The 24044-nt window shown below is 60.3% G+C and overlaps 3 protein-coding genes across 4 annotated transcripts; 1 reads left to right on the top strand and 2 right to left on the bottom strand.

Annotated features, from left to right (window-relative positions):
• Window positions 1-268: 268 nt before the first annotated feature.
• LOC115607820 (mitochondrial chaperone BCS1) lies at window positions 269-5269 on the bottom strand. The gene is made up of 8 exons (XM_030485487.1): window positions 5208-5269; window positions 4172-4551; window positions 3762-3901; window positions 3454-3648; window positions 3013-3076; window positions 2481-2650; window positions 1921-2038; window positions 269-1295 (listed from the first exon to the last, which is right to left on the bottom strand). Exons 2-8 carry the CDS (start codon window positions 4489-4491, stop codon window positions 1043-1045), a joined length of 1260 nt encoding a protein of 419 aa, XP_030341347.1. The 5' UTR covers window positions 4492-4551; window positions 5208-5269; the 3' UTR covers window positions 269-1042.
• Window positions 5257-15419, top strand: ZNF142 (zinc finger protein 142). Of its 2 annotated transcripts, none has more exons than XM_030485483.1 (9): window positions 5257-5477; window positions 5792-6107; window positions 6573-7211; window positions 7459-7719; window positions 8167-8979; window positions 9221-9398; window positions 10071-13293; window positions 14206-14311; window positions 14663-15419. In XM_030485483.1, the coding sequence occupies exons 2-9, from the start codon at window positions 5828-5830 to the stop codon at window positions 15160-15162; spliced, it is 6000 nt and encodes a 1999-aa protein (XP_030341343.1). In that variant the 5' UTR covers window positions 5257-5477; window positions 5792-5827; the 3' UTR covers window positions 15163-15419. The 2 variants fall into 2 exon arrangements, with proteins under 2 accessions (XP_030341343.1, XP_030341344.1); XM_030485484.1 differs by having other exon boundaries at window positions 5407-5477; window positions 7462-7719.
• Window positions 15420-15429: 10 nt separating this feature from the next.
• PLCD4 (phospholipase C delta 4) lies at window positions 15430-22546 on the bottom strand. The gene is made up of 15 exons (XM_030485485.1): window positions 22499-22546; window positions 22004-22162; window positions 21266-21494; window positions 20897-21026; window positions 20374-20605; window positions 19772-19973; window positions 19314-19458; window positions 18690-18842; window positions 18190-18330; window positions 17677-17833; window positions 17166-17282; window positions 16715-16893; window positions 16414-16549; window positions 16181-16330; window positions 15430-16063 (listed from the first exon to the last, which is right to left on the bottom strand). Exons 1-15 carry the CDS (start codon window positions 22521-22523, stop codon window positions 15957-15959), a joined length of 2262 nt encoding a protein of 753 aa, XP_030341345.1. The 5' UTR covers window positions 22524-22546; the 3' UTR covers window positions 15430-15956.
• Between the last annotated feature and the right edge of the window lie 1498 nt (window positions 22547-24044).

Here is a 24044-nt window from a genome sequence, read left to right as displayed (position 1 = left end):
CTGATTTCAGGACTCCCAAACAGGATCTGGCTGTTCTGTTCTGAGGGTCAGTATGCACACCCTGGTTCTGTGGCACTGGAAGGAAGCACAGAACCTGCCTGCTCCTCAATTGCATTTCAGGTACCTGTGGCTCTACCTGCCCATCCAGGACCTTTGTTTTTAGCAGGACAAAGCCCAGTACCAGGGAAAAGGCTGTGAGCCCGGCAGCAGCAAGACAAATTCCTCCTTCAGCTACATAGGGCTTCTCCTGTTGGAAGGAGAGCAGTAGTGACATCCAACAGGGATTTCTGCACCTTGCACAGGACTGGCCTGGCTGCAGAAACTCACGTTGGGGTGAACATCAAGCTCTTGGGAAGATATTCTGTAACCAAAGCATCTCATTTGCCCCCCACATGCAGGTGGGCAGTAGCTCCAGGGCCCCTATTTCCTCGGCTAGGAGGGGGAGTCATGCCCACCCAGGAACAATGTCCAAGCAGATCTGCAGCTTGGCATCACAACCCGGCAGGGCAGGAGCTGTGCCACCAGCCTGCAGCCCAAGGGACAGCGAGCTGCCTCTTTGGAGCTGCTTTTTTCTGAAACACTCTGGATTTGCAGTACTGGCTGTGCCAGGGCGTGGTCAGGAGGGGTCTGGACCAGCAGCTGGGGCAACCAACAGGCAAAGGGACCAGAGAGCCAAGAGCCATGTTGTGCACTTCACAAAGGATATTCACAAACCAGTGAAGACTCGTCCCGTAAAAGACCAGCAGCTCTTTAGCAGTGCAGCACTCCCATGTCCTGCCCCAAGGAATACCCTTGTGGAGCACCCCCAGGCTGCTCTGCAACGAAGAGGATTCACATCCAGGAGCCTTGGCAGTTTATGGCCGATTCCCTGCTGCAAGGCTGGCAGCTCTGCCTCTCATGTTTTAACAAAAAGCCAAGGCCTTGGAGGGGTAGAGGTGAACAGAGACCTGGCCTGCCTGGCTGGGCAGCTTCATGGCATCCCCAGGATGGTCACATCCTCGTCCCACTCCTTTCAGCGTGGCAGGGGAAAGCTGGCCCCTGGTCACAGCAGGATGGAGCGTATGTTTGAAATGGCTCCTTCAGGGTCCATCTTGTAGAGCATGAAGTGGCCCTGCACCTGGGCAGCGCTGATCTGTTTGGAGGCCTCCAGCGCCTGCTCCGCAAAGCGCTGGGCCGCAGCCGGCGGCTGCTCGGGGTAGAAGCGCTGGAACATGCAGGCGAGCTGCCAGCGGGAGCAGTGGCCCACGTACTGCTTGAGATCCACGCGGCCGGGCCGCACCAGCGCCGGGTCCAGCCTGCCGGGAGACACGGGTGCCCTGAGAACCTCAGCAAAGTGTCTCTGCACACTGAGCACAGCCCATCTCCTATCCGCAAGGTGCTCTGCTCCGTGAGATGCTAAAGGTGGGGATAGGTTTGGCCCTGGGGTCCCAAGGGGGAAAATCAACCCAAAAGAAGTGAGTGAGCTGAGGAAGGGCTGGCTCCTCAGGAGGAGGGAAAACATGCCCTGGAAAATAGCTTTGCCCATCTCTTTGCCCATCTCTGAACAACCCTCTAGGCCAGCTGAGCCCAGAGTGAGCCGAGTGCAGCGCCTGGCCAGGTGCTGTGAGCCTGGACTGCATCCTGCCCACCCTATGGGCTGGGCATGGGGCCAGCGTTTCACTCACAGCGCAGTCACAACCCCAAAACCTATGGGCAGGTACTGCTCCTGAAGAGCACAACCATGGTCTGAACAGCAAGGAAGCATCTGAGGTTCCAGCAAAAGGGATCCTGATTAGCAGTCAAGGGATTTGCATCCCAGAGGAGGATTCAGGAAACCTGAACCCCCAATCCTCATGTGACAGACAGAAACAGCCCTCCATAAAGCCCAGCCACATTTCCCCATGCTACCCTCCCTATTTCCTGCCAGAGGGCAGCTCTGACCTGTCCACGTAGTTGGTGGTCATGAAGACAATCCTGGCCTCTGTGGAGGCCACGCCATCCAGTGCATTGAGGAGGCCGCTGAAGGTCAGGTGCCCCATGCCTTGGTACACAGTTGGGTCTGGGGACAGAGGCATCTGAGATCACACCCATTGGACACTAACCCCACACAGTCTTGTGGACCACCTCCCTTTCATCCGAGGCTTAAGACAAGCTCCTTGCTCTCTCTTGCCACAAGGCTGACCCTCTGCCTCTCCCTAGCTGGCAGCTCACCTCCTCTGCCCACCTGAACCCACGAGAACCCAGAAAGAAAATGAGGGGGAAAGCCACCTCCTCCCTCATGCTGTAAATAGCGGGGCAGAAGTGTCTTTGCCTGATAAAGAACCCAAATTTCCCTTTGTATAGCCTAGCCAAAACTGGGAGAGGTCCAGCTCAGGCCTTGAGGCCCCAGAGAGCTGCCCACTCTGCTGGTGCTGCGGAGCAGCCTGGAGTCCAAACCATTCCCCAGCACAGCTGGCAAACCTCCCTCCTGCTGCTGGCCCAAGAACGGGGGCACCACTCACTCTCAGCAGCAAGGTCCCGGCTGACGAAGGCAGCATCCACGTCCTCCAGCAGGATGATGCTCTGCTGTGGTGCCACGCTCAGGAGGTGGTTGAGCCGGTCATCAGAGAGGCTGCGGTCACTGAGGCTCAGCAGGCAGATACTGTACTGCAGCTCGCCAGCCAGGGCTGTGCTGGGAAGGACCCAAACCACAGGGGTGAATCACAGCAAGCAAGCCTGGAGCAGAGGAAGGACCGGACCTCCCTGCCCAGTAGTGGAGGAGAGGGCAGAGGCACCCTCCCCTAGCAGGGATTAGGTATGGGAGGTAGGTGGGAGCCCCTGCTCAGCCCCCTGGTGCCACAACAGTGCTGTGCCAAGCAAGGGTGTGAAGGGCTGGTCACCTCGACCTGTCACAGCACCAGCAACACAAACACTGGTACCAGGCACCACTCAGGAGGCACAGCCCACTCCTGCATTTCAAACCCGCCAGAGGCTGCTGTGCCCCAGAGAGGCAGCTGGCAGGAAAACTGCTGTTAGCCAGTCAGTAATACTCACATGAAGCTGCTTTTCCCGCAGCCAGGAGGACCATACAGCAGGTAGCCTCTTCGGTAGGGGATCCCTAGGAAGACAGTGTCCTTTTAGGAAGCAGCTGGGTTGCTCTGAGCTCTCTCCCCGAGTCGTGGGGCTGTGCTGAGCACAGAGGATACAGCAGGGGAAGGTGAGCAGCGGGGAAAAAAACTCTCTGCAGCTGTTTCCAGAGAGGACCATGGGCATCCTGTCCCACCACACAGCAGTGCCGCAGGAGCAATGAACCCCGTGGCTTATCATGGTTTCCAGGACTGGATTGAGCCAAGGGAAGTTTGTCCCTCTGCAGCCCCAGACCTCAGTGCCTGGGCTCACTTGTTTGCAGGATGTGCCCAATGTGGTGCCCCACAGCCGTGGTTGCGGGGAGGGGATAAGGAGCATGACAGAGAGGACACCACATCGGAACCTTGCCTCTGTCGCTGTACCACTTGGGGTTGCCGATGAACTCCTTCACGTCCTGGACCAGCCTCTCAGACACACCTTCCTCCAGCACCACAGAGCTGAGGGGCCGGCGGCGGCGGGGGAAGCCGAACTGCCGCCACTCTGCCCCCATGGCCGTGTACATGACCGTCTTCCCCTCCTGCTCCTGCAGTGCCAGCTCCCGCGCTGCAGAGAGAGCAGAGGGGACAGCTGGCAGGGAAGAGATGTCCCGTGGAGCACTGGGTGTCTCCAGGGAGCAGGCTGTTCCCAGCAGGGCCTCATGCAGCTCCCCTACAGACCTTCCTGCAGGATGTTGAAGAAGATCTCGCGGTTGGTGCCCAGCGCAGTGAAGGTGACAGACTCCCAGGGGGTGCCCGTGTTCAGGTCGATCATCTGCTTCTCCCGGTTGCGCTCAATGCGGATCCACTTCTTGCGATACCTGGGGCGGGAAGACGGGGTTGGGGACAATGGCCCAGCACCACTCACTGCACCCAGTGTGGTTCATGCATCAACACCACTCATCTCAGTTAAAGAAATCACCTCACACTGGTGAATACAGACTGCTCTCACCACTCTCAATCTCCTACCCTAATCCAGACCCAAGGAGGACGCAGGATCCTCTCCGCTGCCTCCACAGGACTCCCAGGTTGGAATTGACTTGCCAAAATGAAGGCCAATCCCCAGAGTGCTCTCCCCTGCCCTCCCTTACCAGATGAAATGGTCCCCAGGGCTGGGCACAAAGTCGAACTTGGTGCTGACGCGCCCGCTCTCATGCTGCAGGTATGACGTCTCCACGCTGAGGTGCTGCGTGTGCTTGGCATGGTGGGAGATCCAGTTCAGCAGCCAGTGGTAGCTCTTATCGCTGCTGGGCACCTCCAAAGTGATCATATAGTGGCGCCTGAATGCCACCAGTCCAAACTGGGCCCCTTTCCGGGCAAATGCCAGGGCTGTGCCCACCCCAACGAGACCAAACCCAGCCCCAAAGTACGGGTTGTCCTTCAGGGCTAAGACAAAGTCAGAAAAGGGCATTGTGGGAAGTTAAGTGGTTCCTGTTCCACAGCATCTGGTCTCTGTGCTCCAGAAACAAACCTGTGTGGAAAGAGAAGGATGGAATAGCAGCAGGAGACACAACTGATCCCCTGCAGTTCCCTGGCTGCGGGCCACTGGGTGAGATAGGCAGGAGAGGGCAAGGAGCTGGAGGCTCTCAAACAAGCACAGGGGCACCTCTTGCTTCTTCAGCCATAGCAACAACCCCGGAGTTTTACGCGATTTTATTCTTTAAACAGCTAGACACCACGAGCACTGCAATTACTTGAGGTTTATTGTTTTATAAAGCTGAAATACATCCCTAGGCTGAGCCGAGCGCCTGTTCTTTGCTGCTGGCGAGGGGCACACAGCTGTGGTGGAAGCAGCACTCGTGTCTGGATACAGGGCACCCGTGCATGGTTAGGGGGCTGGAAGCTCCCCCAGCAGAGCTCTGTCCCACGGGAGGTGAGCGGGAGCCCCCCTGACGGACACGCTCCGCTCCCTCACGCAGGATCCCACCTCCCCTAGAACAGGGCCTGACCCACGGTGCGGGCTCCTTCCCCAGCCACGGCCCCACGGCAGGGTCCTCCTGCCGCAGCTGGGCCTTCCCCCGCACCCCCCGCAGGACACGGGCCCCGCACCGGCCCCGCCGCAGCACGGGCCCGGGCCCACCCGCCCCGTGGCCGAGGCTCCCCGAGCCCGGCCCCGCCGCCCCTCACCTCCGCGCAGCGCCGCTCTGGCCCCCGCTGCGCCTCTCTCTATCGCCCGGCCCGCACTTCCGCCCGGCGCCGCTTCCGCCCGGCTGCCGGCTCCCGCAGCGCAGAGCGGGCCCGGGGCGGGCGCAGCGCAGCGGCACAGCGCGGGACGCTCCCGCCCGCGGCGCGCACCGCCGGCATGGGCCGGGGGCAGCGGGGCCCGGCGTGAGGCCCCGGCCCGGGGCGGCGGGACAGGCCGGGGCTGCGGTGGCCCCGGCCGTGTGGCGGCTCGCGGTGAGCACCTCCTCGCTGGAGGCCGGGGCTGGGCGCTGGGCTCGGGGCTGGGTCCGGGGGCTAGGCCCAGGGAGCCCGCCCTGGCTGCCGGGCTCGGGGAGAGGCCTGCGGGCAGGGTCCGGGGCTCCGAGCAGCCCCGCCTCGCCGGGGGCAGTGGGTTGTGCCCGCTTGGGGCACAGCAGAGGGGAGCCGGCGTTGAGATACCCCAGTCCATCCCCTGCCCAGGGACCGGCACGGCAGGCTGCCCCCCAGAATCCCGTAGCGCCCCTGGAGCTCTGCGTTGTCCCTGTTTAAAGCACTTTCTTCTGTTTCAGATTGTGCTGGCCGGCACCAGCCGGTGCCCAGTGGCAATGAGTGCAGAAGGGGCCGTGTCTGAGGGTGCCAGCAGGGAGATGGAGGCCCTGTGCTCGGGGCTGCTCCTGCCCACACCAGGAGAGGCAGGAGCTGTGGGAAGCTCTGCTGTGGCCAACACCAGCCCGGCCGCGGCACCCCCGCTGACTGCCAGCCAGGACTTGCTGCTGGGAGAGGCATCAGTGCCTGGGGAAGGGGCTCCTGCTGAAGGAAGCAACGTGGAAATATTCATTGAGGCAGTGGCTGGCAACATGGCGCTGAGCAACCCCAGTGCCACAGGTATGGGGTGCAGGGAGGGCAGCATGGGCACCATGGCGGTCAATGGAGGGAGGGTATGCAGGCGGGGGGGGGGGGGCTATGGGAGCGCTGTGCAGGATGAGGGGGTCACGCTCGGCTGGCAGAAGGGACCAGGCAGAGATCTCCACCCCAGACTCCTGCCCCCAACATGCTTCTCACCCACATCCAGTGTGGGCACATCCTGCTAGGAACGAGGCCTTGCACCCCTGTGTGCCTCAGAGGTCCTAAGGGACAGACCTGGTTATTTCAGTCACCTGGGTGGTGCTGTCCCCTCTCTTAGGGAGGTGCCCCGGGATACCCCAGGGAGACAGAGGGCTATGGTTCTTCAAACTGTAATTTGTGGTCATAGGGGTTTATCCTCCTTGTCCGGAGCTGGAACTGAAGTGCCAGTCCCAAGCTCTGCCTGACAAAAACCCTTTCTTAGTGCTCACCCTTTGCTCTCTGCAGAGGTACTGGTCAAAGTGGTGGAGCTGTATTTCTGCGAGAGGTGCGGCCAGAGCTTCCCAGAGGCCTTCCTGCTGTCCCAGCACCGGTGCCTGCTGCTGGCCTCCCCAGGGCACCTGGAGCTGCCTGGGGGACTGGTGGCTTCTGCCAGCAAAGGCCAGAGTGCGCCAGCGGGCCCGGAGCAACCCAGAGCTGACACACAGGAGGGCTCCACTCCCGAGCGCCTGCTGTGCCCTGTCTGTCAGGAGGCGTTCACACAGCCCAGTGAGCTCAAGGAGCACTTCAGGACACACCGTGCCCCGCTGGGAGCCCTGCCCTGCCCTGAGGAGGGCTGCTGCTTCGCCACACAGGACCGCAAGCAGCTGCGCAGCCACCTGCGCCGCCTGCACGGGGCCTCCCCCGTCTCCTGCTCCTACCGTGCCTGCCCGCTGCTCTTCCCCAGCCACCGCGCCATGGAGCAGCACCACCGCACACACTTCCCCTTCCACTGCGGCCACTGCGACTTCGTCACAGCCAATGCCAAGCTCTTCTGGCAGCACAGGAAGGGCCACGCTGTGGAGCCTCCCACCGAGACACCTGCAGCTGGTGGCCCCCCTGGCTCAGCTCCCCACAGCCTTGAGCAGCGCTGTGTCCCACCATCAGGTATGGCTGGGTGTGGGGTTGGGGTCTGTAGGCACTGCAGAGGCTGACTGTGTCCGTGCATCCCAGTTACAACTTGGAGGAGCGGGGGGTGAGGCTGTGCTGCTGGAAGGCCATGGAGGCCTGCTTTCCTTCCTCCCTGTGGCATGGATTGTGCCCCCCATCTCAGCCATGAGGTTTTTTGCATGTAGCGGGGTGGGTGGCTGCTGTTTGCCTGGAGCATGATGATCTCTGTCTTTCCCTACTGAAGCAGCAGAAGGACAGGAGGAGGCAGGGAATTGCAGCCCTGGCTGGGAAGCCACTGCAGCAGAAGCCAGGCCAGCAAAGCCTGCAGGCACCAGGGAGGGCTCCGTGGAGTGTCGGAAAGCATCAGGTGGAGAAGAGGACTCAGACAGTGGTGGGGACGAGTCACCGGAGGAGGATGGTGAGAGCCCCTGTGAAGGCGAGACCAAAGAGGATGGGAAAGCAGCTCCTGAGAAAACCAGAGTGCCATGGACACAGCACTTCAAAGGTAGGATGTGGGGCCCTATCAGGAGCTGCTTGTATTGTGCACGAGCATTACAGCCTCCAGACTGGCAGGGAAATGTGGGGCAGGCTGGTGGGGCCTGGGAGTTCTCTGCTGTTCAGCAGCCCCACATCTCCTGCATGTACCAGTGCTTTGTTCCCCCTGCCCTCTGCCCAGGCAGACACATCCCTTCTTTTGCCCATCCATAGCTGCTGCCATGCTCAGGCAAAAGCAGCCAAAAATGTGCCTGGCTTTGGGGATCAGGGGCACACAGGCAGGCATGATTTAGGCTGTGCTTTGCTGGTGTTTAACTGGAAAGAGCTCACCTGAACCGTCCTTCTGTGTGACCATGTATGTGTATAAGCCCTCACCCTGGCCCAGCTGGATCAGGGAGAAAACATTTCCCTGTGTACCTCTTCCCTGCTGACAGCTGCCCCTCCTCTGCTCTCACAGGGGATGTCACGGAGGGCTCCGAGTACCTCTACAAAACCCACATGTGCCCTGAGTGCAAGCGGTGCTTCAAGAAGCGGACACACCTGGTGGAGCACCTCCACCTGCACTTCCCCGACCCCACCCTGCAGTGCCCCAACTGCCACAAGTACTTTACCAGCAAAAGCAAACTGAAAATCCACATGATGCGAGAGACAGGCGAGAAGACCCATCGCTGCCCGCTCTGCCACTACAGCTCAGTGGAGAAGAATGCCCTCAACCGCCACATGGCCAGCATGCACGAGGACATCTCCAACTTCTACTCCGATGTTTACTCCTGCCCTGTCTGTGACGAGAAGTTTCGGCTCAGCCAGGCTCTCAAAGAGCACTTGAAGACTCACAAAGCTGAGCCCAAGAGGCTGAGCTGCTTCCACGGGGGCTGCGACTACTGCGCAGAGGACAGGAAGGAGTTTGTCCGTCACCTCAAGGACGCCCATGGCATCAAGGCAGTGGAGTGCAAGTACCACGCCTGCTCGCTGCTCTTCGGCACAGCTGAGGCCATGGAGGCTCACCGAAAAACCCACTACGCCTTCCACTGCCAGCAGTGCGACTTCATCTGCTCCAACAAGCACGTTTTCCGCAAGCACAAGAAGCAGGGTCACCCGGGCAGCGAGCAGCTCCAGTGCAGCTTCTGCCCCTACGCCACGTTCAACCCTGTGGAGTTTCACGACCATGTGGGCAAGATGCACGCCAATGAGAAGATCCACAAGTGCAGCGAGTGCGCCTTCGCCACCGCGCACAAGAGGGTGCTCATCCGGCACATGCTGCTGCACACCGGTGGGTGTCTGCTGCGGGGGTCCTGGGAGCCAGGCTGGGATGGGGAGTCCTGTCCTGGCCACGGGTGGGCAGAGAGGGCTGGGTCAGGGCTCCTGGGTGCTATCACTGGCTCTGCCAACCTAGAGTCACTTGGCTGAAGTCATGGTGTGCCCCGAACCCTGCTGTTATCTCTCAGCTCCTGCTGAGAGGAGGTAAACCATATCTGGTCATCATACTGAGGGTGTTCCTGTGTTGCATGTAGGAGAGAAGCCTCACAAGTGTGAGCTCTGCGACTTCACATGCCGGGACGTGAGCTACCTGTCCAAGCACATGCTGACCCACTCCAACGATAAGAACTTCATGTGCACCGAGTGCGGGTACATTACCAAGTGGAAGCACTACCTGAATGTCCACATGCGCAAGCACACTGGTGACCTCCGGTATGAACCCCGGCTCCTCTGGCCTGGCACTATAGTCAGGGCTCCCCAAATCCTGCTCCAGGGGTCTGCTGCTCTGGGCTGCATTGCGTGCCAGGCCCTTGTGCCTGGGGGATAGCTACAGCCTGCTCTATCTGGCAGATAAGAAATGTGGTCTTTGAGCTTGCAGGTTGTTGCCAGCATGGTGCTGTGGAGGCAAAGCTATTTTTGGTGCATCCGTGCCACTAAGGAGGTGTATGACCATATCAGTGCAGCTCTGAGCCTGGGTTCATGGGCTCTGCTGATGTTTGTGGGACAAGGCCAGCTTGGGCGTGTACAGGACTCTGCCAAAACATGTTTTTCACCTCTGTATTATCACCTCCTTTGGGTCTAGCGTGCCTCCAGGATGCTAGAGTGACAAGTGGGGGAGTGACGCGGTCACTGTATGGAATACTCAGAGAATCTATCTATCTCCCATCCCCAGGCTGGGGGTGTAAAGCATCAGCAGTGCCAAGGGCTGCAGCAGGGAGGAATTGCCTGTGGTAAGAGCTGCCTTGACGCAAAGGTCAGATACGGCAAACCAAAGAGAACCCCTTCCCCATGTGCCTGGGACAGGGAAGCAGAGCTTGGCGTGCCGGACAGGGCTCAGCCTGCCCTGTTCCTCATGCTGCCTGACCGGTTCTGCTTTCCCCACAGGTACCAGTGCAACCAGTGCTCGTACCGGTGCCACCGTGCTGACCAGCTGAGCAGCCACAAGCTGCGGCACCAAGGCAAAAGTCTGATCTGCGAGGTGTGCGGCTTTGCCTGCAAGCGCAAGTATGAGCTGCAGAAGCACATGCAGGCGAAGCACTCACAGAACTACCAGGTGCCTGTTTTCCAGTGCCAGTACTGCGCTTACCAGACCAAGTACAAGCAGGCGCTGCTGAACCACGAGAACTGCAAGCACACCAAGCAGAAGGAGTTTCGCTGTGCCCTCTGCTCCTACTGCACCTTCAGCAACACCAGCCTCTTCTTCCACAAGCGCAAGATTCATGGCTATGTCCCTGGTGACAAGGACTGGCTGGAAAACTACGCCAGCAAGGAGCTAGAGATCAGCTCACCTGAGGCACTTTTTGGCTACGAGCTCGGTGCAGCCCTGCGTGCGGATGCCAGCTCTCCCCTCACCGGAAAGGAGCAGTGGGCAAAGGCAAAGCCATCCCAGCTGGAATCTCAGGAGGAAGAGGGCTATCAGCAAGAATTCGTGGTGCCCCTCCTTGGGCAGGATGCCACTCCAGCAGAGAGCAGCAGCGAGGCAGAGAGAGGTGTAGGTGAGGGGGAGCAGAGCTGTCCCAGGGCTGGTGATACCCTAGGAGATGACTGTGTGCAAGGAGATGCTGCCGCAGGCTCAGCTGAGCTCGCTGCTCCTGGGGATGGGGCAGAGAGCTGCGCTGTGCACTTGGAAGCACTGAACATCCCATCTGAGCCCCTCCTGGAGCATTTGACTGAAGAAACCTGCACGGCACAGCCAGAGAGTGTGGAAATGCTGTCCTGCAAGGAGCCTCCCACAGCCTGTGAGATGGTGGGTGCTCAGGATGACCTTGGCTTGGAGGACAATGACAATACGCTTGAAGACATCCCAGACTTTGAGGAAGAGGAGACAGATGTACAGGAAGATGAGGCACTGGGGCTGGAGGGCAGCGCAACGGCAGGAGGCAGCCAGAGAAAAGATGCCCTAAGGCAGGCCACAGGCCATCTCGAGGAGTCATGCTCAGACCACCACAAGCTGGTGGCAGATACTGAGATGAGAGAGACCAGGCAACCTGAGCTTCCAGGGGCCTGGCTCTGCGTGCTGAAGACAGCAGAGCAAAGCCACCCGCCTGTCCCAGAGGACATGGTCACCTCTAGTGATGATGCCAGGGGCGGCTCGGAGTTGGTGCTGAAGGCTCTGCGGAAGCAGGACAAGGAGCAGGCGGAGACACTGGTGCTGGAGGGCAGGGTGCAGATGCTGGTGGTGCAGTCAGAGAGCCAGATCTTTAAGTGTGAGAAGTGCTCATACGTCACGCGGAAGGAGAAGTCGCTGTCCCTGCACTCTAAAGCCAGCTGCCAGAGCCGCCGGGCCCCGCTTGTGTGCCGCAAGTGCGGCGCCGGCTTTAAGCAGCAAAGGGGGCTCAACACCCACCTCCTCAAGAAGTGCCCAGTTCTCCTGAAGAACAGCAAGATCCTCAAACCAGCTGGGCAGGAGCCACCTGGGCTGTGCCAGCCTGCTGATAATGGTGCAGAAATGACAGAGAGCAAGAAGGGAGGCTCAGAGGAGTCTGGGCATGCTGAGAACCCTTGGGAAGTTGAGCTGCTTCCTGATAAAACACAGGCAAGAGGCAGTCCTTTGGCTGCGGAATGTGCATCGGACTGTCCTGCCCCTGAGAGGTCCCTGCCAGGTGACAGCACAGAGGTGGCAGAAGAGCCTCCCCAGCAAGGGGATGGAGCTGACTCAGCTGGAGCTGCTTGTCCCCTCCAGCTTGGGAAACCCTTGGAGAAATACCGGCTGGAGGGAGGGAAGCTGCACTGCAATGCCTGCTCCTTTGTGTGCTCCCGTGTCTCCACCATCACCTCCCACGTGGAAGACGGGTGCCGAAGCCTGGAGCAGTTCTGGTGCTCCCTGTGCCCTGAGGCCTTCCGCTCCCGGCGGGCCCTCAAGAGTCACTGTGCTGAGAAGCACATCATGCATCCCAAGGAGGATGGACCCCGAAGCACCGAGCTCCCCGTGGGGAACCCGGCCACCACTGAGACAAGCCAACCCAGCAAGCTCCTGCTGGGTGCAGCCCCTCTTAAAGCCACCCTGCCTAAGAGGAGACGTTTCTCCTGCCCCACCTGCCCCTTCACCTGCCACCAGGAACGGGCCATGAAGACACACAAGAAGAGAGGCTGTGTGACCCTGAGTGAGTTCCGCTGTGCCTCCTGCCCCTTCACCTCCAAGGTGGCCAAAGCGCTGCGGCTGCACCGCAAGCTGCACCGCAAGCACTACAGCAAGCGGCCGCAGCTGCAGTGCCGCCAGTGCGAGTTCACCTGCAAGCAGGCCCGCTGCCTGCGGCAGCACGTCCGCATCAAGCACGAGGGGGTGAAGCCGCACAAGTGCCGCTACTGCGAGTTCAGCACCACGCGGCGCTACCGCCTGGAGGCCCACCAATCCCTGCACACCGGCGTGGGGCGCATCGCCTGCGGCATCTGCAGCCAGACCTTCGGCACCAACTCCAAGCTGCGCATCCACCGCCTGCGGGTGCACGAGAAGACACCCACCCACTTCTGCCCGCTCTGCGACTACAGCAGCTACCTGCAGAACGACATCACCCGCCACGTCAACAGCTGCCACCGCGGCGAGCTCAACTTCGGCTGCTCCCGCTGCGAGGCTCGCTTCAGCTCCGAGACGGCCCTCAAGCAGCACGTCCTGCGGCGGCATGAGGAGAAGGTGTCCTACGGCTGCCCCCGCTGCGGCTTCGTGTGCCACAGCGAGGCCACGCTCAAGTGCCACGTGCAGAAGCAGCACCCGCACCTGGAGTGCAGCACTTGCAAGGAGACCTTTGCCACGCGGGAGGCGCTGGAGGAGCACAAGACGCAGCATTTCAGCCACCGCTGTGAGCTGTGCAGCTTCGCGGCCAAGGAGCGGCAGCAGCTGGTGCGGCACTACATGGAGAGCCACGAGCCGGCCACCCCCCAGGACAAACCTCTGCGCTGTCCCTTCTGCGACTTTACCTGCTGCCACCAGCTCGTCTTCGACCAGCACATGAAGGGCCACGGGGGCACCCGCGTGTACAAGTGCTCGGACTGCGAGTACACCACCAAGAACAGGCAGAAGATCACGTGGCACATCCGCATCCACACCGGCGAGAAGCCCTACAAGTGCCACCTCTGTAAATACGCCTGCGCCGACCCCTCGCGTCTCAAGGTGAGAGCCCTGCTTGACCCCTACTGTGTCTACATGGGTTGAGGGGGGTCCAGACATGGGGATTTGGGGAAGAAGTAATTCCCAAGGAAAGGTTTTGTCCTCTGTCCTCTTCTGTGGCTCATACAGGAATAAGAGTTGAGTGGATAAGACTCACAGGAGTACCATTTCTTTCTTCCTTGCTCCCTGATGTTGCAGATTAAGGGGAAGGGGAGTTTGTAGCAAAGCAGGAAGGTGGGCAGCTTGCTTAAATTTGCTCTCTTCCCACTGGCATCTCTGATGTCCTCTGGGTGCAGCCTTGCACCACTTGAAGCCAAGTTTGGCTGCCTGCTGGCTTGCAGAGTGCTCTGTGGCAACAGTTAGACACAGTGCAGGGAAAGCTCAGCTTCCCTGCAAGCAGACCAAGACCCTGCCCTCATCTCTGTAGGTGATTAGCATCTTTCCATGTGGTAAAGGGCCTTTCCTAGAACAGGAGGGCCAGGCGTGGGGTAATGGAAAGGAAAATGGTCTGGTTTTGCTAAAAGAAATATTGACTTTTTTAGTGGCCAGGCTCAGCTGGAGCCCTCTGGGACCACATGGGCGAGGCTGTGCAACAAGCTCGGCTCAGGGCTTGCTCTGCTGGGCTGGGTTTTAAACTGGACTTTGTCCTAAATACCAAACTGAGGAGTAAAGCCTGTGCCATCCACAAGCCGGGACAGAGCAAGCTCAGCAGTATGAGCATCTCATCCTGACCTCGCTGTGTATCACCCCCTGCCCATAATCCCCTGCCAGGCAAGCAGTCAGCCCTTCTTGCCCCACACAGTTTGAGACGTCAGAGCTGTCTTTGCGCCCCTCACTAGCATCCCAGAGCCCTGCACATTCCCAGGGCAGGGGACATGGCCTCATCCTGACCCTGCACTGTTGCCCTTTCCCCAGTACCACATGCGGATCCACAAGGAGGAGCGGAAATACCTCTGCCCTGACTGCGGCTACAAGTGCAAGTGGGTGAACCAGCTCAAGTACCACATGACAAAGCACACAGGTGAGTGCTGCCCACTGAGGATGGGCTGCAGGGCACCAGGGAGGGTGCTGGGGGTGTGGGCACCCCAGCTTCGTGTTTCCTTTGCCACAGTGTTCCAGCTGGAGGCAGGGGAGGACCACCAGCAGTTGGGGGTAGTACATTCCCGTGTGTTGCTGGGTCGGGGGCAGTGCCCTGGGGCAGGTGGGAAGGTGGGGTGGTGCAGACCCCAGGCGCCGCATGGTGCCTCTGGACACTATGGGGTGTAGGGAGAGGCCCTAGAGACTGATGCTCTGTTACAAGGGATGGTGAGACCCATGGGATGGAGGGCACCGTCCCCCCATCCCAGTACCATCCCCTTCCCTATCACCACAGGCCTAAAGCCGTACCGCTGTGATGAGTGCGAGTACCGCACCAACCGGGCAGACGCCCTGCGGGTGCACAAGGAGACACGGCACCAGGAGGCTCGCTCCTTCATCTGTGAGCAGTGTGGCAAGGCCTTCAAGACTCGTTTCCTCCTCAAGACCCACCTGAAGAAGCACAGCGAGGAGAAGCCCTATGTCTGCAATGTCTGCGGGCGAGCTTTCCGCTGGGCAGCCGGCCTGCGCCACCATTACCTGACCCACACCAACGAGCATCCCTTCTTCTGCCGCTACTGCCCCTACAAGGCCAAGCAGAAGTTCCAGGTCATCAAACACATCCAGCGGCATCACCCTGAGCGCGGGGCTGGTGACCCCAGCCAAGGGGTGGGCAAGGACCCCAGCACCCCCACCGTGCACCTCCATGCTGTGCAGAGGGAGAGACGGGCCGAGGGCCCCCCTGGGTTCGAGGAGGAACGAGGGTGCCCCACAGAGAAGAGTGGCACTTTGCAGTGAGGCCAAATCCTGGCTGCTTTAAGGGCCCGGTGGCACAGGCCTGCTGCAGAGATGTATGTGTGTGTATAGGCATATATGTATATGGGTTGTAAAATATGCAGCTGTATAAAAGGAATCTCTCAGCTCCTTTAAATACTGTCTTTTTGGGGCTGTTTGGGGCTGTTTGGAGCCCTGTGCAAACAGTGGGCCAGGTGCCACAGGGAAAGAGTACAAGCACAAGCCCAGCTCCCTGTCTCTTCCCCAGCACCACTGCACCCAGACCCAAGCTTGCCTGTCACTGAACAATTTATTAGGTTGCTTACAGAGAAAGGACATGGCAGGGGTTAGTAGGGGCTGGGGGCTGTAACGGGGCTCTGCAGGGGTGGGGGGCAGTGAGGACTAACTCCTTTCCCGGCTCTACCCAGCCCTGGGGTTTGCTCAGCTCCAGCCTTGCTCCCCTGGCTGGGGGGGACCAGCCCCTGTAGAAGAGCTGGGGTGCTGTGCACCATCCCTTTCTCCTGCCCATGGCCAAGCTGTGCCTGTAGGCCAGGGCAGGATGCATGTGGGGGGGACATGGTGGGCTGCACCAGCACAGACTCCATGCTCACATATGGGAGGCAGCATCCCAAACCTGGGAAGGGGAGGTCAGTGCCTTTTCCCAGCCTTCTGAGGCTACTGCAAAGGGCAGCACGGCAGCGATGATGACAGGGATGACACATATGGCTCAACAAGAGGGCAGGGCAGTTGGCTCCGTGGCTCCAGCCTCTCGGGGCTGGCTCTATGGCTTCCATCCGGGTCATGCTCGCCCCGCGATCTCAGTCCTGCTCGGGGCCGGGCGGCTCAGTGATGCGGATGTGGACAAAGAGCGAAGAGGGTGGGATGCTGGTGCCGTCCTTGGAGAGGAGATGGATGTGGCGGTAGCCTGCATTGGGGACAGCAAGGCTCTGGCTGACTGCTGCCTCTCCAGCACCCAGCTGAGCCACAGACACTGTTGCAGGGCTGCCCTGGGCCCCACCGCCACCAGGCAGTAGCCACTCACCGGGTTTGATGTTGGCAAAGGCGAGGGTGAACTGGCCCACAAAGTCATTCCTGGAGGTCTTATCGTAATCCTCCACCACAAAGCGGACAAGGGCCAGCTCAGGCACATGGAGCTGGAACTGGAGTGTCTCATCCCAGCGGGGGTTAAACCCTGGGAAGGGAGAGTGGGTGCTGGGAGGGCAGGGGGAGGCTGCCTGGGCGCAGCAGAGTCTCTTGTACCACCGTGGGGCTCACCATTGTTCTCGATGTACTTGGTCTCCTGGCGTGCCTGGTCCGCAGGGACCCCGTGGATCTCCACACGCACGAGAGGGTCGATGACTTCTCCATCCTTCCTGTTGGCCACTTTGGGCAGCTGCTGCCCACTGATCACCTGCAGGAAGGGACAGGGACCCCATGAGCTGGGGACCAGCTGAACCAATCTGCTGGGAGGCTGCTCAGCTCCAGCATGCTGCCCAGCGGTGTCCCCACCTGTCTGGGACCAACAGAGCCCTGGGACACTGTCACAGCTCCCCAGGGTCTCTCCTCAGCCCTGTACCTGTATCGTCAGGGTGACAGGGCCAGGGCCCTCCCGACTGCTGGGGTCACTGGGGTTGAAGAGAGTCTTCTTGTCCCTCATGAAGGGTGGTTTGAGCACGTAGCCGCAGCAGCCGTTCTGGCTGAAGAGCCCATCACACAGGTCCATCTCCGTGCCGGCTGTCTGGAAGTTCAGGGCCACTGTGGGAAGGTGGCAAGGAAAGGGAGCTTGGAGACAGCGTGCCCTGCTTGGAGCTGAGAACCAGCCTGTCCCTGTGACCAGGCAAATGCAGAGGGGGACAAGGTACCGATGCCTGGGTACCCCCAAGGCTCCCCAGGGCAGAGCAAGAGCATGCAGCCAGACCTGCAGCTAGCGTAGTAGCTGGCCCCAAAACAGGTGTCAGTGGTGCCCTTTGGCCCAGGAACCAGGGCATCTTCCCCAGCCCGCAGCTCTGACACCCCCCCAGCCATACCGATCTGGCACCCCACGTTCCACATCTCCTGGGGGTTGTAGTTGGAGGAGTCAGTCCGCATCCCGCTGGGGTAGATGCGTGTCAGCTGCCAGGTGTTGTGGCGGACAAACTCATTCCCTAGGGATGGAGCATGAGGGCTACTCGTGGGGTCATTCCCTGGCCTGCGCAGCCACCCACGTGTGCTGCCTGCCATCCATCCATCCATCCATCCATCCATCCATCCATCCATCCATCCATCCAAGCATCCCTACATCCACCCACCCCCCTTCCACCCACCACTTCTTGCCCCTTTCCCCTCCCAGGAACCCAGGCATCCTGCCTTGCTTTCTGAGCCAGTGACACCCCCTCACCCACCAGAGCCAAAAAGCAGGGTACAGCCCTGCTGGACCTCCTTCTCCCCAGACATGGAAGGAACCCCAGTGTCTGGAGGCTCTAGCCCTACACCTGAGGAAGCTGCCTGCCCCCTCCATCCTGGCCCAGTCCCCTGGTGCCACTGCCCCCTCCATCTCACCAGCATCCCGGATGAGCTTCCTGGCCTTGGCCTCAGAAAGGGAGGAGATCTCGGAGGGCCGGGAATGGCTGCGGGCCTCCTGGAAGCCCCGGAAGGACACATTCTTGCAGTAGACAACACAGTCGGACAACGCCTGTGCCAGGCTTTCCTTGTCCTTCTGCAAGGCAGAGCTACATTGGGTCCCTGTGGATGGGGATGGGAGCACCATCCCACAGCACTCAGCCAGGACAGGAGCTGTAGAGCCCTGGGCAGCTGGAGATGTGCTGGGGGTGGCAGCAATCCCACCATGGGCAGCCTTCCTGCCAGGAATGAAGCAAGCAGGTGACCCCCAACATGGTGCCACCATATGTACACTGTGCAGAGGGCATGGCCAGGGGCAGAAAGGGCTGTCCTCCCTGCCTGGTGATGGCCCTGCAGTCCCTGCCTCTCCTCTCAGCACCGGGATGTCACCATGGCCCATAGCTGTGTTCAGGGGTCAGTCGTCCCAGCCAGTCCCCAGCCCGGGCCACCCACCTTCGCCCTCCGCCTCTCCTCCTCTGCCTCTGCCCCGTTGTCATCATCAGACACATCGGGCCCCTCATCCCCTGGACCATCCAGTGTGTCCTCCAGTCGTCCGATCTTCTTCCCCTTCAGCAGGATCTTGTGCTTCAGCTCCTGCAGGGTGAGGATAAAGCGGTAGGCACCTTGGGGTGCCCATCTCCTCCATGGGATTTGCTGTCCCGTGGGACCCTGCATTGCTGGGAGCCAGCACAACGCACTCCCTTCAGCACCCAGGAGGGGACAGGATAGGAGGGCTCTGCTCTGCTGTCTGTTTCTGCATGGGGATACAACCTTGGGGAAAGCTTTGGGACCCCCTGTGAACATGAGAATACATCATCCCCAGGGTCCCTAAGTGTTCCGAAGGAGCAGGAAGATGCTGGGACAGGGTGTCCTTTCCTCTGGACAGCAGAGCCACCTCATCACCCCACCGCCAGGCAGGACAGCAATGCCCAGCACAGCTGCACTGTCCATACCTCTGGGGATGGGAGCTGGGTAGGAACGCGCCCATCAGTGGTGGTGGTGAGGAGCTGTTCCCCCAAGATGGTCTTCAGCTGCTGGGCCAGGACCTCCTGCTGCTCCATGCTGCAGTGATTCTCCAGGGACAGGATCACTGGGTAGTCCGAGGTCTGGGGAGCAATGTGCACAGCCAGAGATCAGCCTCAGCGGGGTTGGGGAGCTCTCACAAGGGCTTTGCCCAGGTGTGATCAGTGCCAGGATGGAGCCCATTGTGTGTCCTCCTGTGCCCCTGAGACTTTCATACTCCTCCAGTCCCCCAGCATCCCCCATATTCCATCTCACTCATCCATGTCCCAGGCCCCATCTTACCTCTGCACCCCCAGCAGACTGTGTCTGCATGAGCCCCCATCCTCTGGCACAGCACAGTGCAGGGCTGTGGGTCAGACCTCCCAATGCTGTCCCTTGGGAAGGGACACAGCCACCCTTCTTGCCTGTGGTGGGGTCAGTCCTGCTGCAGCACCAGGCATGTGAGCCTCAGCACTGCTCCCCTCCGGAGACCCATCACTGCCCCAAATCACAGCCATGTCCCCCCCACACCAAAGGCCATCCAGGACACTCAGCACGTAGGGAAGGTGCCCTACCTTGAAGGCGTACTTGTCCAGGGTGCTCACCACCTCCCGGAAGGGGATCTTGGAGGTGAAGGTGTGGCCATGGTACACCATGGGTTCCCCGTTCGGCCCGTCCCAGCAATCCACCTCCAGGCACCGGCAGCCCCGTTTCAGTGCCCTAAGGGTGAGTTACCAGCCCTGGGACCATGCACCCAGCCAGGACAGCAGCCCCCTGCCCTCCCCTCTGCCCAAGGGTGTCACCCCTACGGGGACCAGGGGACAACAACCAAGCGTGGGGATGCTGCTGCATGCAGGGCAGGTAAAGCTGGGCTCAGTATCCTCCTTGCTCAGCATCACATAGCATGGCCACAGGGGTGCTGGACCACAGAGGAGGCAACGGAACTTCTGGCTTTGCCCCATGGAGCTGCCTGGGGCACAGCACTGGAGCAAGAGAGTGCTGGGGGGCAGCTGGGAGGGAACAGCCACGTTACCTGATGTAGCCCTCGATGCTGCTCTGGCCCCGGATCTGGTCCTCTATCAGGTAGGTGTTGTGGGACGAGGAGATGAAGTAGTGGCAGAGCGGCTGGCTCATGTCCTGCCACAGCGCCCGGTGCCGGGGGTTGAAGATGGAGCCCTCCGGGGAGCAGAGGTACATGAGAAACCCATCGGCACTCAGCACATGGCGAGCCCGGGCTGCAGGCAGAGGGGGAGGCTCAGTGACAGCCAGGGATCCGGAGGGGACAGGATGGGGGCAAATGGGGCTGCTGGTGGCTCCTGGCATCCCCGACCTGGTGGGCACAGCTGCTGCCAGAGGTGTAGGTGGGCACAGCTGCTCCCAGGGCAGTAACCCTGAGAAGGTGGGCAGTAGACCCAAAGCCAGAGCTTGTACCACGTGACTGGTCAACCTTCTACATCAAAATGGTCCAGGAATGGGCCAGAAAAAGGGGAACTGCATCCAGATCACACCATGGCAAGTCTTCCCCCTGTGCCCACCTGCAGCAGGATGGGGCTGGGGGTGCCCTTATTGTGGGGCTGTGGGTCTCCCCTTCTTCTCCCCATGCAGAGCAGAGCCGATGTCCGGGCTGGCTCTCACCTGTCTCTGACGGTTCGTACTTGTCAATGAGCTCCATGGCCAGCTCCTCTGTGCCCTCGTCCTCCAGCTGCTCCTGCTGCAGGAAATCCACCAGCTCCAGCAGCGTCAGCTTCTTCCCATCCTCGGAGAAGTCCTGGAAGAGGCTCAGCACCTCCTCCCGCTGTGTGAGGGCCTTGTAGAAGAGCACAAACTCCTCCCCTTCCAGCGTCCCTGACTCCGACTTGTCGGCAGCCTGCAAGGGATCTCACTCAGCACCCAGCCAGGGCAAAATGGGGTGTCCTGGCTACCCCATGGGGCTGTGGGGGGATTCACATATGCCCAACAGAGGGCACAGAGACTCCATGCCCCCGGCAGTGGTAGGTATCAATCGATGCGTGGATGGATGGGTGGGTGGATGGATGGACGGACGGATGGATGGATGGAAGAAAGTGGCCACATCCTTCTGCAGGGAGGTGTTGTGCAGCTTGTTCCAGCTCCTCCAGCTCCTCCCCAGCCTGTCCTGGCTCTCAGGTACAGTGCTTACCTGGAAGAGTCGCAGAGCATGATCCTCATTCATGTCCACATTCATCATCTTGAGGAGACGTTGCACCTCCTTGAAGTTCATGCGCCCATCCTTATTCTTGTCGGCTTTCTGGAACCAATCACGAATCCATGTGCAAGAAACCAGAGCGGATGTTAAGGGAAAGGACCTTGGCTAAGACAGATGGAGTTGGGGAGCACCAGAGGGCCTCTTCCTTTTTCTGTGGGCTCTCCCTGCTGTGATGCAGATGGTGAGACCCAGAAGAGCTAAGGACATGGTGGTGCAAGGCTGAAGATGCAGGGGCTGGGGGATGGCTGGAGATGGCGAAAGGACTGGGTGTGGAGGGCAGCGCAGTGCCTGCAGGAAGGATATTGGTCTATCTTCTCCCTTTGGTCCATGCTGGTCGCCACCTCGATGAGCTGGCGCAGGCCCTGGACCCAGCACTGTGCCTCCTCCGCCGAGCCGGCAATGAGGTCCAGGTTGCCCCGGCGACCGTAGAAGACAATGGTGAAGCAGCGCTCAGGGGGGAACTCCTCGGCCAGGCTCTGCAGCACCTCCGACTGGTGCCCTTCCCGCACTGTCTCCACATCACTAATGGAGACTGGGGCAGAGGAAGGGAAGGCCTGTCTGTGAGGGACAAGGACTGCAGGGCAGCGGACACTGCCCACAGACATCTGTACTTCCAGCCATCCCTTGATCCACTCATCCATCCATCCATTCATCCATCCACTCATCCATCCACCACCCGCCCACTGAGCTACTCATCCATCCATCCATCCATCCATCCATCCATCCATCCATCCATCCATCCATCCATCCATCCATCTGCACCTCTGTTTGCCTGCCTACTCCTCCGCTGGCATGCCAGAGCTTCCATTTGTATCAGCTGCAATTCTACTCAGCCCTTGTGACCCATGGGTCCTGCTGGGGGCAGGATACTTCATGGAGAGGTGTGAGTGAGAAGAACCCCCCCCCCACACACAGAGCCTCTTTTGAATACCCCAGCACCCTTTGCAAGCATGGCTCCAAGAACCTCCATGCATTTACCTCTCTGTTCACTCTGATCCCTACTGATGGCCCCATGGCCAACACACAGTAACCAGTACTCACAGGCAGACTCAGTTTTGCCTGTCCTCTTGGACTGGTACCAGATGGTCATACAGTCATCCTGCAGCTTGAAGTAACGCTGCTTCTTCCAGCTCTTGGACTTGACTTTGCGCATCAGCGTCCCTTGCTGCATCTGCTCCAGTGTGTCTGTGAGCTGGATGCCTGGGGGCAGCATGGGCTGCATCACTGAGGGTGGGGGTATCCGGGCACCTTGCTCCCTCTCACCTCTAGGACCTCACACGGTCCATTGATTTGGGATGGAGGAGGGACGGACCCCAGATAAACTCCCTTCACCACAGGAGGAGCAGAAGGCAATTCCCCATCCACCCTCCCCATCCACCCTCAGCACTGCCAAACCCAAAGCCCAGTGACCACAGTGGGGTAGGGATGCTCCCAAGCACAGCAAGGTGACCTCAACCCACAGGCCAGATTTGCCCCGGTTTAAATCCAGGTGTCCGGGTGCCCTGCCCTGCACCTCCCCTCGGCCAGGGCACTCACGGGCGTTGCACGGCAGCGATGCCATGGCTCTGCCTCCTCCACGCTGGCAGCCACTGGGGAGGGAAGGGAAAGAGCTGCTGAGGGGAGCGGGGCCAGACCCCCCTCACTGCACCCAGGTCCCGCTGAGTGGGCTCCCGTGTGCCTGTGCGAGGTGGTGCGTGTGCCCCTGCGCCTGCCTCTGCTGGATCACTGCCTTCCTTAAGTGTCGAGTTCACCCGCCGTGCTCATCAAACATTAATCTGTGTTACCGGGAAGCCGGAGCTCGAAAGGTGTCAGAGGAGAACAGAAAAACCTGTGAGCGTGTACCGGAGTCCTGGTGCTCCCAGTCACTGCTCCCAAGGGAGAGGCGGCCCCAGAAGCTGGGAAACACTGCTCTGGGGGTGTCCAAGCGCAGCCCCCACCACCTGGGAAACAGCCCCCAACCAGCAAATTTGGAGGCAAGGCTGTGGGAGCAAGGAAGGGGGTGCAGAGCAGTGACCCTAAGCTCCCCCTTCTCCCTGAGGAACACCAGCACTCCGGGACTGTGACTGCGACTGCAGCGGCAGCATACAGGGAGTGCGCTGCGACGAGTGGGACTATAAATACAACTGGACTGACAATAAGGTTTTGATTAGGCTGTTAAGACTTTAATTAGACTGACAAATTGCTGTGCCTGTCACCCGGGTGCTGGAGCTGGGCCCATGAGGAGTGGATGCCGCAGGCAGTGGGACAGGGTTTGGGTGCAGAAAGGGACCCAGGGGTCCCTGGGGTGAAGGCTCTGAGCTGGGCACAGGGGTGGCAGCCGTGTCCCAGGCCCCTGACTCAGCACCGGCACCAGCAGTGCGGGGCTGGGAATAGCCGGTGCTGTCAGTGAGCAGGCAGCTGCCAAGCCCGGCTGCCAGACCCTCGTGGGCTCCAGGGCCAGACAGCAGCCATCCCCTGCTCAGCGTGAGGATGGCAGGGCCGATCCCTGCGCAGTGCTGACCACGGCCGTGATCCCACTCTTGGGGGACACACCAGGCATGGAGCTGGCAGTGGTTGTTTGGCTGTCTCAAGGGCATATGGGGATTGCCTGTCCACACTCTTGGGGACCTCAAGTGTTGCTGGAGACACAGAGCGGCTGGGGTGTCATCCCAGCTGCTTCCCAGCAGTGCCCAGTGCCAGAGCTTCTGAGTTCTGAGTTTCCAGCACAAGCCCTTGCAGGGCTCAGACTGCAGGGACCAGCTGCAGTGCCTGCATCCCCCACATCCAACGTGACAGGGTACCTGTCAAATTGGACCGAAGCTTGGGGTGCCTGCACCCACAAATAGGGGGGTGGCACCATGCTCCTCTTGTGCCCTGCAGAGTGGGTGTCCTGATGCCCACTAGCTTGCATAGCCCAGGCAGCGCCCCGCACCACCCAGTGCACTCTCAGCCCCCTGCACCCCACAGCCTGTGGAGACCCACGGGACAGCCCTGGTCACCTGTCTGCCTGCACCCTCCTGCCTCCTGGAAGCACCTGGTGTGGCCACTTTGCAGGGTCACAGCTCCAGGTGCCCACTTATCCCGTGGCCCCTGTGCTGCAGCA

This window comes from Strigops habroptila, chromosome 5 (assembly GCF_004027225.2).
Source record: "Strigops habroptila isolate Jane chromosome 5, bStrHab1.2.pri, whole genome shotgun sequence".
Taxonomy (NCBI): Eukaryota; Metazoa; Chordata; class Aves; order Psittaciformes; family Psittacidae; genus Strigops; species Strigops habroptila.
This window is presented reverse-complemented; position numbering and strand designations above follow the sequence as displayed.

Bases quoted from the DNA above. Each gene is read 5' to 3' on its own strand.
- LOC115607820 (XM_030485487.1), bottom strand. From the start codon at position 4,491: ATGCCCTTTTCTGACTTTGTCTTAGCCCTGAAGGACAACCCGTACTTT. The intron at 2,651-3,012 runs GTGAGTATTACT...GGTCCTTCCCAG, and splicing joins TGCGGGAAAAGCAGCTTCAT to CACAGCCCTGGCTGGCGAGC. The intron at 2,039-2,480 runs GTGAGTGGTGCC...CTCTGTCCCCAG, and splicing joins CCGGGACCTTGCTGCTGAGA to ACCCAACTGTGTACCAAGGC.
- ZNF142 (XM_030485483.1), top strand. From the start codon at position 5,828: ATGAGTGCAGAAGGGGCCGTGTCTGAGGGTGCCAGCAGGGAGATGGAG. The intron at 9,399-10,070 runs GTATGAACCCCG...CTTTCCCCACAG, and splicing joins AAGCACACTGGTGACCTCCG to GTACCAGTGCAACCAGTGCT. The intron at 13,294-14,205 runs GTGAGAGCCCTG...CCCTTTCCCCAG, and splicing joins CCGACCCCTCGCGTCTCAAG to TACCACATGCGGATCCACAA.
- PLCD4 (XM_030485485.1), bottom strand. From the start codon at position 22,523: ATGGCATCGCTGCCGTGCAACGCCC. The intron at 21,027-21,265 runs ATATCCTTCCTG...GGTTTCTTGCAC, and splicing joins CAAAGGGAGAAGATAGACCA to ATGGATTCGTGATTGGTTCC. The intron at 19,974-20,373 runs GTGAGAGCCAGC...CTCTGCCTGCAG, and splicing joins GTACGAACCGTCAGAGACAG to CCCGGGCTCGCCATGTGCTG.